Source organism: Peromyscus californicus, unplaced genomic scaffold (assembly GCF_007827085.1).
Source record: "Peromyscus californicus insignis strain IS unplaced genomic scaffold, ASM782708v3 Scaffold_13__1_contigs__length_99412109, whole genome shotgun sequence".
Classification (NCBI taxonomy): domain Eukaryota; kingdom Metazoa; phylum Chordata; class Mammalia; order Rodentia; family Cricetidae; genus Peromyscus; species Peromyscus californicus.
The window spans coordinates 81,929,671-81,944,428 of NW_026294424.1; the positions used below are offsets into that span (position 1 = coordinate 81,929,671).

The 14,758-nt window shown below is 37.2% G+C and overlaps 1 protein-coding gene across 3 annotated transcripts in view; it reads left to right on the plus strand.

The window, feature by feature from the left end:
* Positions 1 to 14,758, plus strand: part of Slc4a4 (solute carrier family 4 member 4) — a 337,951-nt gene that overhangs the window by 287,523 nt on the left and 35,670 nt on the right. For all 3 annotated transcript variants that reach the window (XM_052735335.1, XM_052735337.1, XM_052735336.1), the window contains exons 17-18: positions 11,049 to 11,162; positions 13,050 to 13,211. In XM_052735335.1, coding sequence (XP_052591295.1) covers positions 11,049 to 11,162; positions 13,050 to 13,211 — 276 coding nt within the window. The remainder of the gene's footprint in view (positions 1 to 11,048; positions 11,163 to 13,049; positions 13,212 to 14,758) is intronic.

The window sequence follows — 14,758 nt, forward strand, 5'->3', positions numbered from 1 at the left end:
TTAAAGAAAACACAGGACACTGTGGTATTTTAGTGCTCTTGACAATGAAATTGCTACTATCCTTTGCCCAGAGTATGTGGAAAGGGGCGATGGATGGAATCTAAAACAAAGGAAAAGAACAGAGAAGAATCTTAAGAAATGATGGGGATGTTGGCTTAATGATTCAGTCAATCAGGCCATCTGACAAGGAGCCAGCTGGAGCAATCAATACCCTGATCTATCTATCTATCTATCTATCTATCTATCTATCTATCTATCTATCTGTCTGTCTGTCTGTCTGTCTATCTATCTGGCTGTCATATACCTATCTATCATATATATCATATACCTCTACTGTCCCCTCTACTCTGACTACCCTTCCCTCTCCCCCTTTCTCCTCCATCCATCTCTTTCTTTTTCTGCATATAGCATTACTGACCAGACCCAGATGGAAAGGAACTAACTCATTGTACAAAGGGGTAGATAATGGACTAGTGTGTCAAACTGCGATGCCCATTCCATGCCATGCAACAAAGCTTTTCTTTTTCATACCAAACTTATTATAGGTTGTTTGGTTGTTCTACCATAATCCTTTCCCTTTATACCAACACTTGTTTTTCTGTTAGTGTGGTCTTCATTGCCTTTGACTAGAGGAGGGTCAGTGACTCACTTCCCTTCTGTATCTCATGGAGCAAATAGCAGTGCATCAGTGTAGGTACTTTGGATGAAACAGATTAACTTTCTTAGGCTGATTACGTAATCAGGACTGCTGCAGGGCCCTGACACTTGATGGAACATGGCTAGAATGCTAGATTTCCACTGGTGCTTAATATTCCCCCATTCTTCTCAAACCTGTGCTGTGACTGGTCTATTAGATCAGCTTCAAAGTCAGAGTCACTTAGCATCAAATGTCTAGGAGGAACATCACAGCATAATGTGTGATTGTCTGTGGCAGATGGCTCAAGGCATCCACAGGAATGTTCCTCCATAGTCCCACACAAGTGAATGATTGCCTGCATGGAACAATGCTGCTATTGCTGCACACTTGGTACAAAAGAAAAGTGGAGCTTAAAGATGCAGCGGGACTGGATCATGACCGGAAAAGTTAGAAAGCCATCGGATACTGTGATTTAGGCAAAACTGTTGTTCCTTTGATGTGGTTGCACTCCACGTGGCTGGCTCATATATGCAGTATGAATATGAAGAGAATGCCTTCTTTTAGGAATCACTTAATTATCTCACACCCCCAGAGGAATTAGTTTAAAATCTAAACCTGGAGTAATCATTAGCTATTTTTACATGTATATCCCACTTATACAAATAATAATCCCTTAAACCCTAACTAATATCAACAGCTGTACTACTTTCTACATTATATTTAGATGGTGACAGCCAGACTGTCAACAAAGTGCTCTTTCCTAAACAAACTACTTTTGTGTATCTTATTAATTAGCATATTCATCCCATATGGAACAAAATGTTGATTATTCTAATGTGCACTTTACATTATACTAGGTGAAGGACACAAACATGAGTAATTCAAGAACCTGACACATAGTAGGCACTTAATATATATATATTTATATATATATATATATAAATAATGAAATTGTTAAGTAAGTTGAATTTTTTTGTCATTTCAATTCATACTAAAGGTCTCCTGTGAGATGACATTTAGTGTCATTTTATGGCCCATGCTGATGGTGGGTCTTGAAACAGTGGCATTAGGAATTAAAGCCAAGTATAGTATTCCAGAATTTCAATGAAAACATGATGAGAATTTTAACTAGGTAATGCATTTTGTTTTTATGTGCATAAACCACAGGAAAAATCTATGATTCCATGGGGAGTTAAGATTTTGAAACCATGATTCTTTGTTGACAGTCTGGCTGTCACTGTTCTATTAAAGTTGGCTGTGTTTAGAGGTAAGAGGTACTTATTTTGTAAATAATTCTAAGAGGTGGGTGACATTCCACTTCTGTTTTCTTTTCTCTTAGAACTTTCTTGTTGAAAGGTAAAAACTGTCAAAGTATAACAACTATCATATTTAAAAGTGAGTAAGAAATAATAGGTGTATATTCTGGTGTTAGTAAAACTGGGTGACATTTATATAGTTTAAAATATCAAGTCATATCACATCATTGGCATTCATTAAAAACATGATTTTTCTGTCACTGAACGTATCAGATATTTTCCCAGTTCTTTTGATATTTTATACCTAGGAAAATCATTTTGAAAGTCAAATTTGCTTTTGTCTAACTTTTTGAATATTTATTTCATGAAGAATGACAAAGGGACATTTGGTTATAAATATAATTCAGCCTGTTAACACATTTTTACACTTGCTACAAATACTTCAGCTCTTACAAAAAAGTTACAATTAACTTAAATTGAGCCCCAATTAAAATAAAATTCAGAGTGATATGTTGTGAGCAGACTTTTTTTTTTTTTGGGTTTTCGAGACAGGGTTTCTCTGTGTAGCTTTGCGCCTTTCCTGGGACTCACTTGGTAGCCCAGGCTGGCCTCGAACTCACAGAGATCCGCCTGCCTCTGCCTCCCGAGTGCTGGGATTAAAGGCGTGCGCCACCACCGCCCGGCTCGTGAGCAGACTTCTTATGATGGCACAGAGATAGGCTATAGATAGAAGAAGTCATCCCCTCTGACCATGTTATCCTCTTGGTTTGAAGCACATTCAGCTAACTTGTCCATCATAGGAAAGCCAACAGCATTCAGATGTATGCCGTAAAACAGGAGTTTCTTGTTCCTAAGTTGTCTAGTTACTAATTAGTCATTTAATGCTAAATTCTTGTATTTTAATATAAATTATGAAATTAACTTTCTTTATCAGACCTGCACCCCTTATAATAATACTGATTTGAGTAATATGCAAGGAGACCTTAGGAAAAGTGTTGTTAATTTGGGGCAGTTAGATTTTAGTGGATTTTAATATGACTGAGTCTCTACATTTGTGAAAAGCTGTGGTCTTATGTTGCTTGAGAGTTTCTGGAACAAGAACTCATCATCCCACAGACAGAAATCAGCTTTTTCCCTCCCACAGCCATTGTCCACAGGGTCTTCTCCTACTCCTAGGAGTTACACAGGTAAGTTGAGGTTTCCTTTCCTACAGTAGACTTCTAATGTTGGAAGACATTCTTCCCACAGCTTCTCAGGGAAGCTTAAAAAAAACACCATTTTTTCCTCTGATATGTCTCCTAAATCATGACTCTTCTGGTTATCTTTCTCTAGATCAGCCTAAGATTTTTTTTTTCAGTTTCAATCTCAAGATTGAATAATAGTTTTGGATCTCGTTTGCTTATTTGTTTCTGGCACGTGCTTATTTGATTCTGTGTTCAACTGCCCAGTTTTGAGGCAGGCTGGAAGTGTTCTGTTAGTGACTGTTAAATTCTCAGTCTCCTCGCTGGACCACTTCTCTAGGCCTACTTAGGAACGTTCTACTGGCAGGCTGTGAGCCCCACCTTGAAAAACGACCCTGCCTACTTCCCATTTCCCAAATCTCCCTGACTTGAAGCTTATAGAATTAAACCCTACAGTCTGCACCAGACTTTTATTGAATTTGGAATATAGCAGGCATTATTGGATCGAAATACACTGAATTAAGATCACTGCTCTGAGTAATGTTAATGCTTTTTTAAAACAAGCTTTATAGTATTGACTGCTAGAGAGATCAAATTTCAAAATAATCATGCCATATTTTTTTTTTTGTGCCTGTGACTGCCAAAAGGTACATAATTGTCTAGTGTGTTTTTTTTCCTTCTGGAATGAATGCTTTTTTACACTTTTGTTTAGAACTTCCAAGCACTACTCTCATTAGAGGACTTGACATCATAGATTAATATTTACTGAGTGCCCACAGGGCGTCCGCTGCTGCCGTACTTGTCTCTCTGGAGCAGCTCCATCCGTTGAGAGTGACTCGGCAGGCTCACGGCACCCACACCCACCCCAGTTAATTTAAGAGCAGCTGCGGTCCATGCAAAGTGAAAACTGAATGTCCTCTGGGGCTTCCGAGGAACCAAATTTATTTTTTTCCCTGTAAATTAACTAGCTTCTCGCTGTTGGTGTCTCTATGATTATGACTCCCTCAATAATTAATATGGTATCATCCTTCATAAAAAGTACATTTTTAATAGATTTATTAGGTTGTTTTTGCCTGAGAATAAAAGAACAGCATATGATTATTGGAATTGTCTTTCTCATCCACTTAATTTTTTTCTTTAATTTGGTAGTTTAAATATTTAATATGTTTGTAGCATTCTAGATGAATTGAGATATTGTCTAATTAATTTTGCAGAAGATAGAAAGTATTTTTCAGCTTATTTTTTTCTAATAAAAGTAAAAAAAATGTCAAAAATAGTCATACTACCCAAAGGTCATTATAGTCTTAATTTATATGTGCTTCTCTTTCATAAGTTACTACAGTAGTGCATGCTGCAGCATTCCCATGTACTATGAAAAAACAATTTTTAAAAATACAAGTTTTGCTCTCTGTAAGTTATCTTCAGTTTTTTTCTCTCAGATTGGGAAAACTTAGATCCAAAAGAGTTTGAATGTTAGCCCAGAGACACTTAGTACTGGATTTATATGCATAGATGTTAGTGTCCATCCAAACTAAATATGAGGTCTCTGAATCCACAGGATTGGGCATAAGATCCTGTAATATGTATATTTTTTTTCTCTAGAGAATATTAACACCTGTACTGTTAGTTATCACCAGTAGTAGCTATTAAAGAATTGCAAACTATGATTTTCTGATTTTATTTTTATTAGTGTGTTGACCTGTAGAATGTTGTTTTGAAAGACAAAACAATGAAAGGAAATAATATACTTTTCTGTTTCTAAATGTATTTGGAAATGTGAGAAGGGTCCAAAGAGATCAACTCTTACTGCCTTCAAATCAGTCCTGAAGATGCCTGTGCACAGAACCTAGACTGTTTGTCTGCTAGTTGGCTTGACATCTTTAAGATGCTCTCTTATTCTTAGTTTTGCCCAGTTAATTTTAGTACAGGTAACTCCTGAGTAGTCTGCTTAACATAGCACTCCACCTACCTTCCCGTGATAGAATATTCAGTATTGAATATGGAAGTGATCTGGGGAAAAGCAATGTCCCTGTAATGAATGCTAAAACTAGATTCTGTATCTTAGAAATGAATTTCATAATCATAAACATCCCTAGGAGTGATTTCCAAAGTTCCTCAGCTAGATATTGTATGACTTAAGAGGGAGAGGGAATACAAATTAATATGTTGTGCAGAATGCTGTAACTCTGCCAGAGATTTTTAGTGAGGTTTACCATCATTAATAGGGTTGCTGTTTATCTCTTACAAATTTTAAGAACTATAATTCTTATATTTGTTAGGATTTGTCTCAGCACCTTTTGCATCCATGTTATAATAGTGCCACATTTAACAAGTCAACCTTTATCCAGGGATTCTACCAAAATCAATATATGTGCACACATGTATACATATTACTCTGATATATATGTGTATGTGTTATATACACATTATATACACATATATACTGCATATGTGTATTTGTACATATCCATAACACTTACTAGTTTCTTATAGCTAGCTTATCAAATTACCTTATTATCTCATCAAAATTACCAAATCATCTTATCAAATTACCATAAACATGGTAGCTTGGAACAACAAAACATTGGATCTAAGAGGCAGATCTGGAGGTTCAAATTAAAATATGAATCCTCAGTGTGTGAAATTGGTCTCACTAGAATGGAAATCAAGGGGTGAGAAGGACTGTGTCCCTCTGGAGGCTCTAGGGGACAATGTGTTTCCTGTTTCTTTCTAAGCACTGCCTGCCGTCATTGGTGCTCGGATCCCTTCATTCAACCTCAAGGCCAGTAATGGCTTTGACTCACGTGATAGCTCAGGTTGGCCTGAACTTGCTATTTATCTAGATTTGCCCCAAATTCATGGCAATCCATGACAGAGGTACTGAAGGCAGACAGATGTGAAGAAGAGAAACCATGTAAGATGCTAACGTGGTAATCGATAGGAGGTTACATGATATGATCCCAAGTATGTTTCCAAGATAATTGTTAATGCAGGATATTCTTAGTACGTTGAAAGGATATTTCTTTTAGCCTGAACAACAGGGTAAATTAAGCTGCCATCTATTAAGATGGAGAAATTAGTGGAGGAGAAGGCTTGGATATCAGTGGTCAGGCAGGCTGGGCTGGGGAACATGAACTAGGGGAGGCTAAGCACTTAATTACTTGACATAATTTTGAAATAGCTCTAACAAGTACTTCTGAGTGGAAGTATCAGATGGATAGATGGTTCTGGACTCTAGAAGTGTGGTCTGTCCTGAAGAAATCAATTTTTAAGTATTGATTGAAGAAAATCATTATGGCAAGATGGGAGGAGTTGAGAAGAAACCAGCAAAGAAGCCTGGGTGTAACCAGTAGAGTAGACTGGGAAGTCTACTAAACTCGATTTCCAAAATGTCTTCAGAGTAATCATAGTATTCCTAGATCAAAACACAGCAACTGTGAAAAATGACCTTGGTTGTGTGGGCTGTTACTGCGCAAGTACTCCGCTCTTGGAAGGAGCTCCAGATCAGTTAGAATTCTGTGTTTGCTGTCTGTCCATGTAGGGTTGGCTTTGTGCCATTGAATGATGATTCTGAGAATAAATATTAATGTCATTTTTAAAGGGTGATGCATTTATGTAGAATCCGTATGAAATATGAGAATCGGAACAGAACAAGAAATGCAGTGGTTTGCTAAGCCACACAGAAGGACAGTTTTATGAGATTTAGCTATTTTATATTCTTCTGTCAGAGGTAGCAAATTGTTTTCCCTTTGAGTATGGATTTAACTTTTTAAATTACCCAGAGTCATTTTAATGTTAGGTAGAGGGAAATTGGTAAATCAATATTACATTCTGGATGGTAATTGGGTGTTATGTCCCCAAAGCCTTACATTTTTATATACACATTGACAGGACAATTCTGCCCATAGTAATTTATTCCAAGTAAATAGCCCCAGACGTTTGCAAATATTCCTTTATGATATTGTTTGTTGTAGAGAAGTTGGGAGTAATCTAAACTGCAGGATTTTAGAAAAAAATGATTTTTGATATCCATTCAGCACTATACTTTGACATCATTAATGTTACTGTTGTGGAAAATATCAAATGATGTGGGAAAACTGTGAAAGCGCAAACAAAACAGAATGTGAACTGAGGGTGATAGTGCATGCCTATTATTTTAGCACTTGGGAGGCTGAGACAGGAGGATCATGTATTTGAGGCAAACCTGGAAATGTACAGTGAGACCTTATCTCAAAGAAACCCCAAAACATCAGAATGTCAAAGATTATATGTTCACATACCTGTGAATAGACTTACATACAATGTAAGGATGTGTTTTCATATATTTCAGATATTAGAGTTTATTTCTATAGAGAGGAATTAGAAAACACTTTTTTCTTATTTTTTCTAAATATTCTACAAGGACCACATAAGCACTTTTTGAAGTGGGAAAAATAAAAAATAAATTTAAATAAGTAAGAATCATGGATATTAAGACAAATGTCTGATGGTTAATATGTGTAATCCAGCAAACATCCATCCATTTAATAATAAAATCATAAAAGGAATTTTAAAATTATCTGGAAAAACAGCAACACCATTGAAATAATCATATAACTTCCCAAGAGAACAGCTGGGAGACAATATAGTGATTTGGATTTGAAATTTTTTATGAGGGTAGAAGCGTATTTTAAACTGAGTTATTTAGCCGGGTGTGGGAGTGCATTTAATTCCAGCACTTGGGAAGTAGAGGCAGGTGGATCTCAGTAAGTTTGAGGCTGCACTGGTCTACATAGTAAGTTGCAGGACAGCCAGGGCTATGTAGAGAGACTGTCTCAAAAAAAAAAAAAAAAGATGAGGTATGATTTCAATAGCACAGTGATCAAAGTTCAACAAGTTTTGGAAAGCATTATATATCCCATATTTAAAATATAGTTGAAAAATCATTTCTTACATAAATTCTTACATAGATACAGACCTTAAATAGTTTCTAAGCATTTTTGAGGGGATTTTCTCTCATGGTAGTTTCCAACTTGTGCTCTGATCTGTGTCCCCAAGTATACAGGCCCATATGGTTCATATCATTTACTTTTCTTGGACTTCATGAAGGAAGAGTTTCTTCCATCATGGTTCAGGGATACAGATCATCACAATTGGGAAGGCGTGGTTGCTGGGCCATCTGTGTCTGTGGCTGCAGGACCGTGCAGTTGTGCCTTCCAACATGGCAACTAACCAGAATCAAGACCAAGTTATCACCCCGAAAGGTTCTTCCCCAGAGTTTCACCCCCTATCAGACAGGCCTCATCTGTTCCCAAACAGTGCTATCAGCTGGAAACCAGGTGAAAAATACATAAAAGCCTATGGGAGACATTTGAGATCCAAAGCATAACAAGGGCCAAGTTAGAAACTCCACAAGTAGACTCAGTGATGACATCCAGTTTGCTATAATGGATTGGGAGGGTAGTCCACTTACAAAAGACCCAAGACACTGTCCCTTCTCTGCCTGGTGCCAGTAATGATTGCAGTGCAGCGAGGCTCCCACAGGTGGACACATAGGTCCTATGAGAACTTGGACCATGGAATTGCAGACTGCTTTCATTAGTGTCCCTTCTCTATTACAGAAAAAGGAGTAACTTGTATTTTAAAATAACCGGTCCCACCTCTTTAAATAATGTATAGGATATTTGAGTTGTTTGCTTAGATTTTTGTGGGTGAGGTTTAGGGGAATAATAAATATTAGTAAGAACTGCTGGACTTGAGTATACTCTGGTTTTACAGGGATTTGTGGCCTCCTAGAATAAAGAGATGTTATAACATTCTAACATACTACTGGAACTGTTCTCTAGGACCAACCTTTACCAGGCTATTGTCCCAAACTGCTATTGTCAACACTATTTGCATAAAACTTAACCAATGAGTTTCATCTACTATTGAGGCCCTGGAAAGCATCAACCCTAGGAATTTCCAATCAAAATAGTCTCTGTTTAGCAGTTCCATATGATTTCTGAACTTTGAAATTTTTGTTTCTTAGAATTAAAGATCCATCCCCAAGTCTTGACAGTCGGTAATCTAATTATTTGAGTAGTCTTTGCAGTCAAGAGGCCTCCTGGAACATAAAATAACAATAATAATTCATCCCGACATTATGTTGAGTACTTTCATGGTTAATCATCTTTAATTCTGATACAGAAAACCACTGTGAAGTTGGTAGCATTATTCTGACGATCTTTTTCAGATGAAGCAATTGAAGCTAATAAAGGCTGTGTATTTATGTCGTGAATAATGATGATGAAAGTCCCATCCATCTCATCTGCCTATGGCAACTGTGATCATAACTGTTATCCTGTGTTTCTCTCTTTGATTTCTGTCATCTTTTTCTCTTTGGCATTATTGTGTGTAATTGAAGTGAACCCACCCCTGACAGCTGGTCTTTTCTTCCATGGTGTGTACTTCTTGAGCAAACTCAAGCTAGCAGAATCTGACCTTCTGGAAGACGAAGAATTCCCAGCCAGAGGAAGCATCTTTGATCCAGTTGCTAGCTAGCATACCTGATAAAGCCTAAGAATTAAGCCCTGAGCTCCTCGAAGCATGCTGCATCATCATGTAATTTCCATTCCTTGCTTCAGCTCCTACAGAACACATCGAGATAGTTTCACTTTCTGGAGCCCATTCATTGACTTGAGAATCATGCACTTCCCCAGTCCATCCCTGTCATCTAGCAACACCAGAAAACTGACCGTTTGCCTTGAGATAGCTTGATGTTGAAGTCAACCCTAATTCTACATAGGAGCAAGCTTTGTTGGATATAACATAGCTTGGAGCTTCCTGATGACATGAATTATTTCCATTTTGTTCACTAATAAGATGTTCTTATCACCAAGGAAAATATTAAGAACTGAGTAGTTCTTAATGAATAATCCAGTGACATATCTCCTAGAAGTGTTAATCTCCTGTAAGAAACTCAGTTGTCTGTTCTAGTTAAGCTAATCAGCCCCTAGTAATGCCTCTAGTAGCTACAGAGGCACCCAAATACAACTAAAAAGTCCTGTGCTTCTCTTAATGACTTCTGCACCTCTTCATGGGAAATCACAGGGTTTAATGCATCCGAGACACTTAGGATGACCAAATAATGTTGATTGCACTTTAGCAATGAAGAGATTCCTTACATCAAGGAGCATTCCAGTACTAGCCCAACAAGGGATGCTTTCTTAGATGAAGCTTGTGTAGTCTTTAGTTTCTATATACTATCTCTGGACTTTACTATGGATCTTGATATTGATTTTCATGAGTGGATTGGAACTTGGAATCTTCTGATAGATCTGTGCCATTTTCAAGCCACTTAATGATGGTTTGAATAAGAATGGATCCCATAGGTTCATATATTTGAAATGCTTAGTCACCAGGAAATGAAACTGTTTGAAAGGATTCTAAGGACTAGGAGGTGTGGCCTTTTTGGAGGAAGCATGTCACTGGGGGTGGGCTTTGAGGTTTCAAAAGTCCATGCCAGGCCCAGTCTTTTTCTTTCTGCCTACAGATCTAGACCTACAGATGTAGAACTCTCAGCTACTTCTCCACCACCATGCCTGCCTGTGTGCCTATGACGACAATGGACTAACCTCCAAAACATAAGCAAGCCCCTGATTAAATGCTTTCTTTTACAATTCTTGCCTTGATCATGGTGTCTCTTCACAGCAATAGAAGAGTGACTAAGACACTCTTGTTTTATTTATTACTTACAGCACTACTTTCCAAATAAACTGAGTTCTATTTCATTGTGTAATGTGTACTTAGATTTTATTCTTATACAAATGTCTTTCATGCTGCACATAGGACAAAGGATATATCCTGTTTGAGTGATCTCTCCTATGTCTGGCCAGAGGATAATTTATTGATAAATTGTTAGTAAATATCTAATTCTTTTTCACTTCAAACATAGTCACTGGCACTAAATATCTGGTACTAAATAATCCTTTGTTTCTTTTTTTATTTTTCCAGGCAAGAAAACTGATCAGTGATTTTGCCATTATCTTGTCTATTCTCATATTCTGTGTAATAGACGCCCTGGTAGGTGTGGACACTCCAAAACTAATTGTGCCAAGCGAGTTCAAGGTGAGTGGTTGTCTCTCTTTTGCTTGGTCCTCAAACCCTTTGGCTTTCTTTCTTTTCCCCTAATGTAGTTTGCTGTGAATTTACTTCAGTTAGTTGTGCATAATTAGCCTTTTTCCCCTCAAAGTCACCCCTCACTAGGCTCATTTAGAGTTGGTCTAGTTTCTTCACTAAAATTAAATGCCACAGTTAAGATCAATTCAGGTTTGTGCTTTATTGACTTTTATCTTAAAATAGCGTATAGCATGAACTAACTCTTCCTTATATATTTTAGGATATTTCAGATGCTCTTATAGACCTGATTGTCCTTATTCATGTAGCAGTTCTGGGACGTGCACACATAACTAGCACCATGGCTGTTTTATAAACCACTAATGCTCATAAACATTAAGTGAAATGCCTGTCATTGTTTAAGTAGTGGGGGCAAGCTGTGAAGGTAGAATTCAAGCCTTCACATTCTAACTTAGGGGTCTTTCCCTCCTGCCAAAATACCTGCTAGGAACACTTACAATATGAAGTTTAATTGTTGCAAAGAGTACAGGAGAATTGTGTGTGTGTGTGTGTGTGTGTGTGTGTGTGTGTGTGTGTGTGTGTGTGTGTATAATGTATAAAACTTAAATGTCAGTCATTCATAGTTATATTTCTATGTAGTTTTCTGTTGCAAGATTTAACTTATTTTCTAGAACAGTCCTTTAGTCTCTCTTCTTCACTACTGAGATAATAATGTCAATTATTATTAAGCTGATGGCAGTTTTAAACAACCAGTTAATGAGAAAGGGATGTGCATGCATATACACATACATGACAGTAAAGAATATATTTGGCATAATATCATAGTCATTAGCAAAGATAAATTCTAGTTAATTTCATAAGTAATGCATTTAAATCAGTATTTTCTAAATGTTTGCTTGCAGCCAGACTCCATCCTAGGGGGTTGAAATGCTTTATAAGCAAGATGAAATATCTTGCCGTACAAGCTCACAATGTGTGGTACAGGTAGTGTGTGAAGATGGATTCTGTTTTGGAATTTTGAGTAAAAGGAGAGAGGACATGCATCCAGGGTTTGTATTTATGCTTGTAAGTCTCACACTCAGGAGACTGAGGCAGGAGGAGGATTGCTATAAGTTCAAGGCTAGCCTGTGTTACATAGGCAATTCCAGACCAGCCTGGGCTGTAGAATAAGACCCTGTCGAAAAAAGAAAAAGAAAAAAGAAAAAAAAGGAGCAACAAATTCATAAATAGTATTTTATTTACATTCATATGCTTTTCTTAAAGTAAGAAGTAACAGAACATTCGCTTTCTGTAGCAGGTATATACAGCTACTGGAAGCGGGAAAATGACAACTTTCTCTGGTTTTCTGAAAAAGTTCTGGGGATTTAATCACTTCTGTGTAATTTTCACTTGTAAAATAAGAGATCCAAATGTTTCAATTAGTTCAGCTATACCATGTAAAATAATAGTTTTTTATGTGTTATGAAGCCATTTATTTGGCGGAAGTAGAAACAACTTCTGTTCAATGCTAAAATTCAAACAGAATTTGTGATAGCTTTGTAATTTTTTGGTTGCCTCTTCATGGAATATTACATCTGGGGTTTTCTTCTGTGTCCCTCAAATATTATCTTTTCTTTTTCCACCTGATGCTTTATCTCAACTCATTTCATGTATTCTCAATGTCGCCCCCTACTTTTCTGATAGACCATAGTTTTCATTTCCTTTAGGGATTGTCTCAAAAATGACACCTTCTGGGTAGACTTCTGTTAAATAATCTTTTCCTCCAGACTGTGACTGTTTCTACTTCTTAATATGTTGACCCTCCAAAAATTAAATATTTCTTTAACTACATAGCCTATATTAACATTGTTCTGAAAAAGTTTCTCTCTTTGGTTTTAGCCAACAAGTCCTAACCGGGGTTGGTTTGTCCCGCCGTTTGGAGGAAACCCCTGGTGGGTGTGCCTTGCTGCCGCTATCCCGGCCTTGTTAGTCACCATTCTGATTTTCATGGACCAGCAAATCACGGCTGTGATTGTGAACAGGAAAGAACATAAGCTCAAGGTAAGCACCCCTAAAAGTGGTGGTCATTGACTTCTACTGACTTTTTAGTTCCTGACAATGTCTATTGATTCAAAACCAAGAGAGTTTTATTGAGAGTTAGACTATAATGAAAAGTCATACAAAGATCAGTTTGGGTTGACAAGGAAGGTCCTTGGTGTAATATCTCAGGATGCACTTACTTAAATAGGAGGAAGGTGTTTCAACTTGTGTTTCTGTCGCTGTAGAGGAAAGGGTATATGCATCAGTCTTCCCACTTCTGGTTTGGGTGTAGTAACCACCTTCATGAAGACGTGGTAATCAAAGATTTAATTAAGGTACCTGCTCTCTGTTAAAAACTCAGATTTTTTTCCTTTCCAAGAAATTTTTAGGGGCTAGTAAGTGGGTAACTAGGTGATAGAGTGCTTATCTACATTTTAAGACCCTAGGTTCCATTCCCACTACTATACACACATAAAAAAATTGATTACATCTGTTTATAGGTTTAATGTGACAATTTGAAACATGTAGACAGTATATAATGACCAGATCAGGTCAGAGTAATTGATATTTCCATCTCTTTAATCATATCAATTCTCAGTGCTAGGGGATGAGCAAAGATTTATTATTAAAGATTTTTTTCAGAAATCCAGTTACAAGCTGTTGGTAAGCATTCATACCCCCCCCCACTTTCCTTAAAAGATTCGTCTCAGGATATTACAAACCATAAAGTATGGAGGAAATTTTTTTATTCTTATATTTTAGGGTTTGCAAACATTGGTTTAGTAGCATTGTCATGAGCCCAAAGAAAATGTTTTAGTGGTATATACATTTACCATACAAAATGGTATAGGATATCTTTCAAGAGAGCTGCCTAAATTGTTACTATAGCGGGTAAATTTTCTCCACATCTAATGCTACTTTAAGTCACTTTAGGTCACAAATAATTTCAAAAATACCATGTAGGGGATGAGAGAGGAATAATAAAAGTAAAAAGAGTTAAAAACTTAATGGTTACTGACTATGAACCAGGTCATTTTCTAAGCACTTTATATTATATATTAACTCATTATCTTTTCACTGTCACCATATAAGAGAAGCATGAAAATGTATTAGAATCACATGGAATGGCCAAAGAAAAAAACCCAGAGAGGGTAAAGCATGTGAGTGTAGAAACATACCAGGAAGATGACTTAGAGAAATGATAAACTATCCAGTAAGAGCTACAGATGAGGGTGAGGAAGAAGTAAATCCCATAACTCATAAAACTGGGAATAGAAGAGAACTGAAGATTTCATTAAAGAGGAGATGCTTCCGTTTAGAAGTTTTGGGGGAAAGAAGGCAGTGATGAACTCCACACAGTGTGACTCATTCCAGAAGGTCTGGGTAGGTGGCAGTAAGGACTGTAGTTGAAGGCCTCGCCTGTGTTGACTTTTTGGCACAGAGGGTGGTCAAGAGGAGAGCTTCCTGGACAGCCTCTGAAATCCTAAGGGAAATAGCGGTATGGGATTCAGTGATTGCCTGGCACATTCAGTCATGTGGAAGGGTAGAAATGAAGACTGGCTTGTATT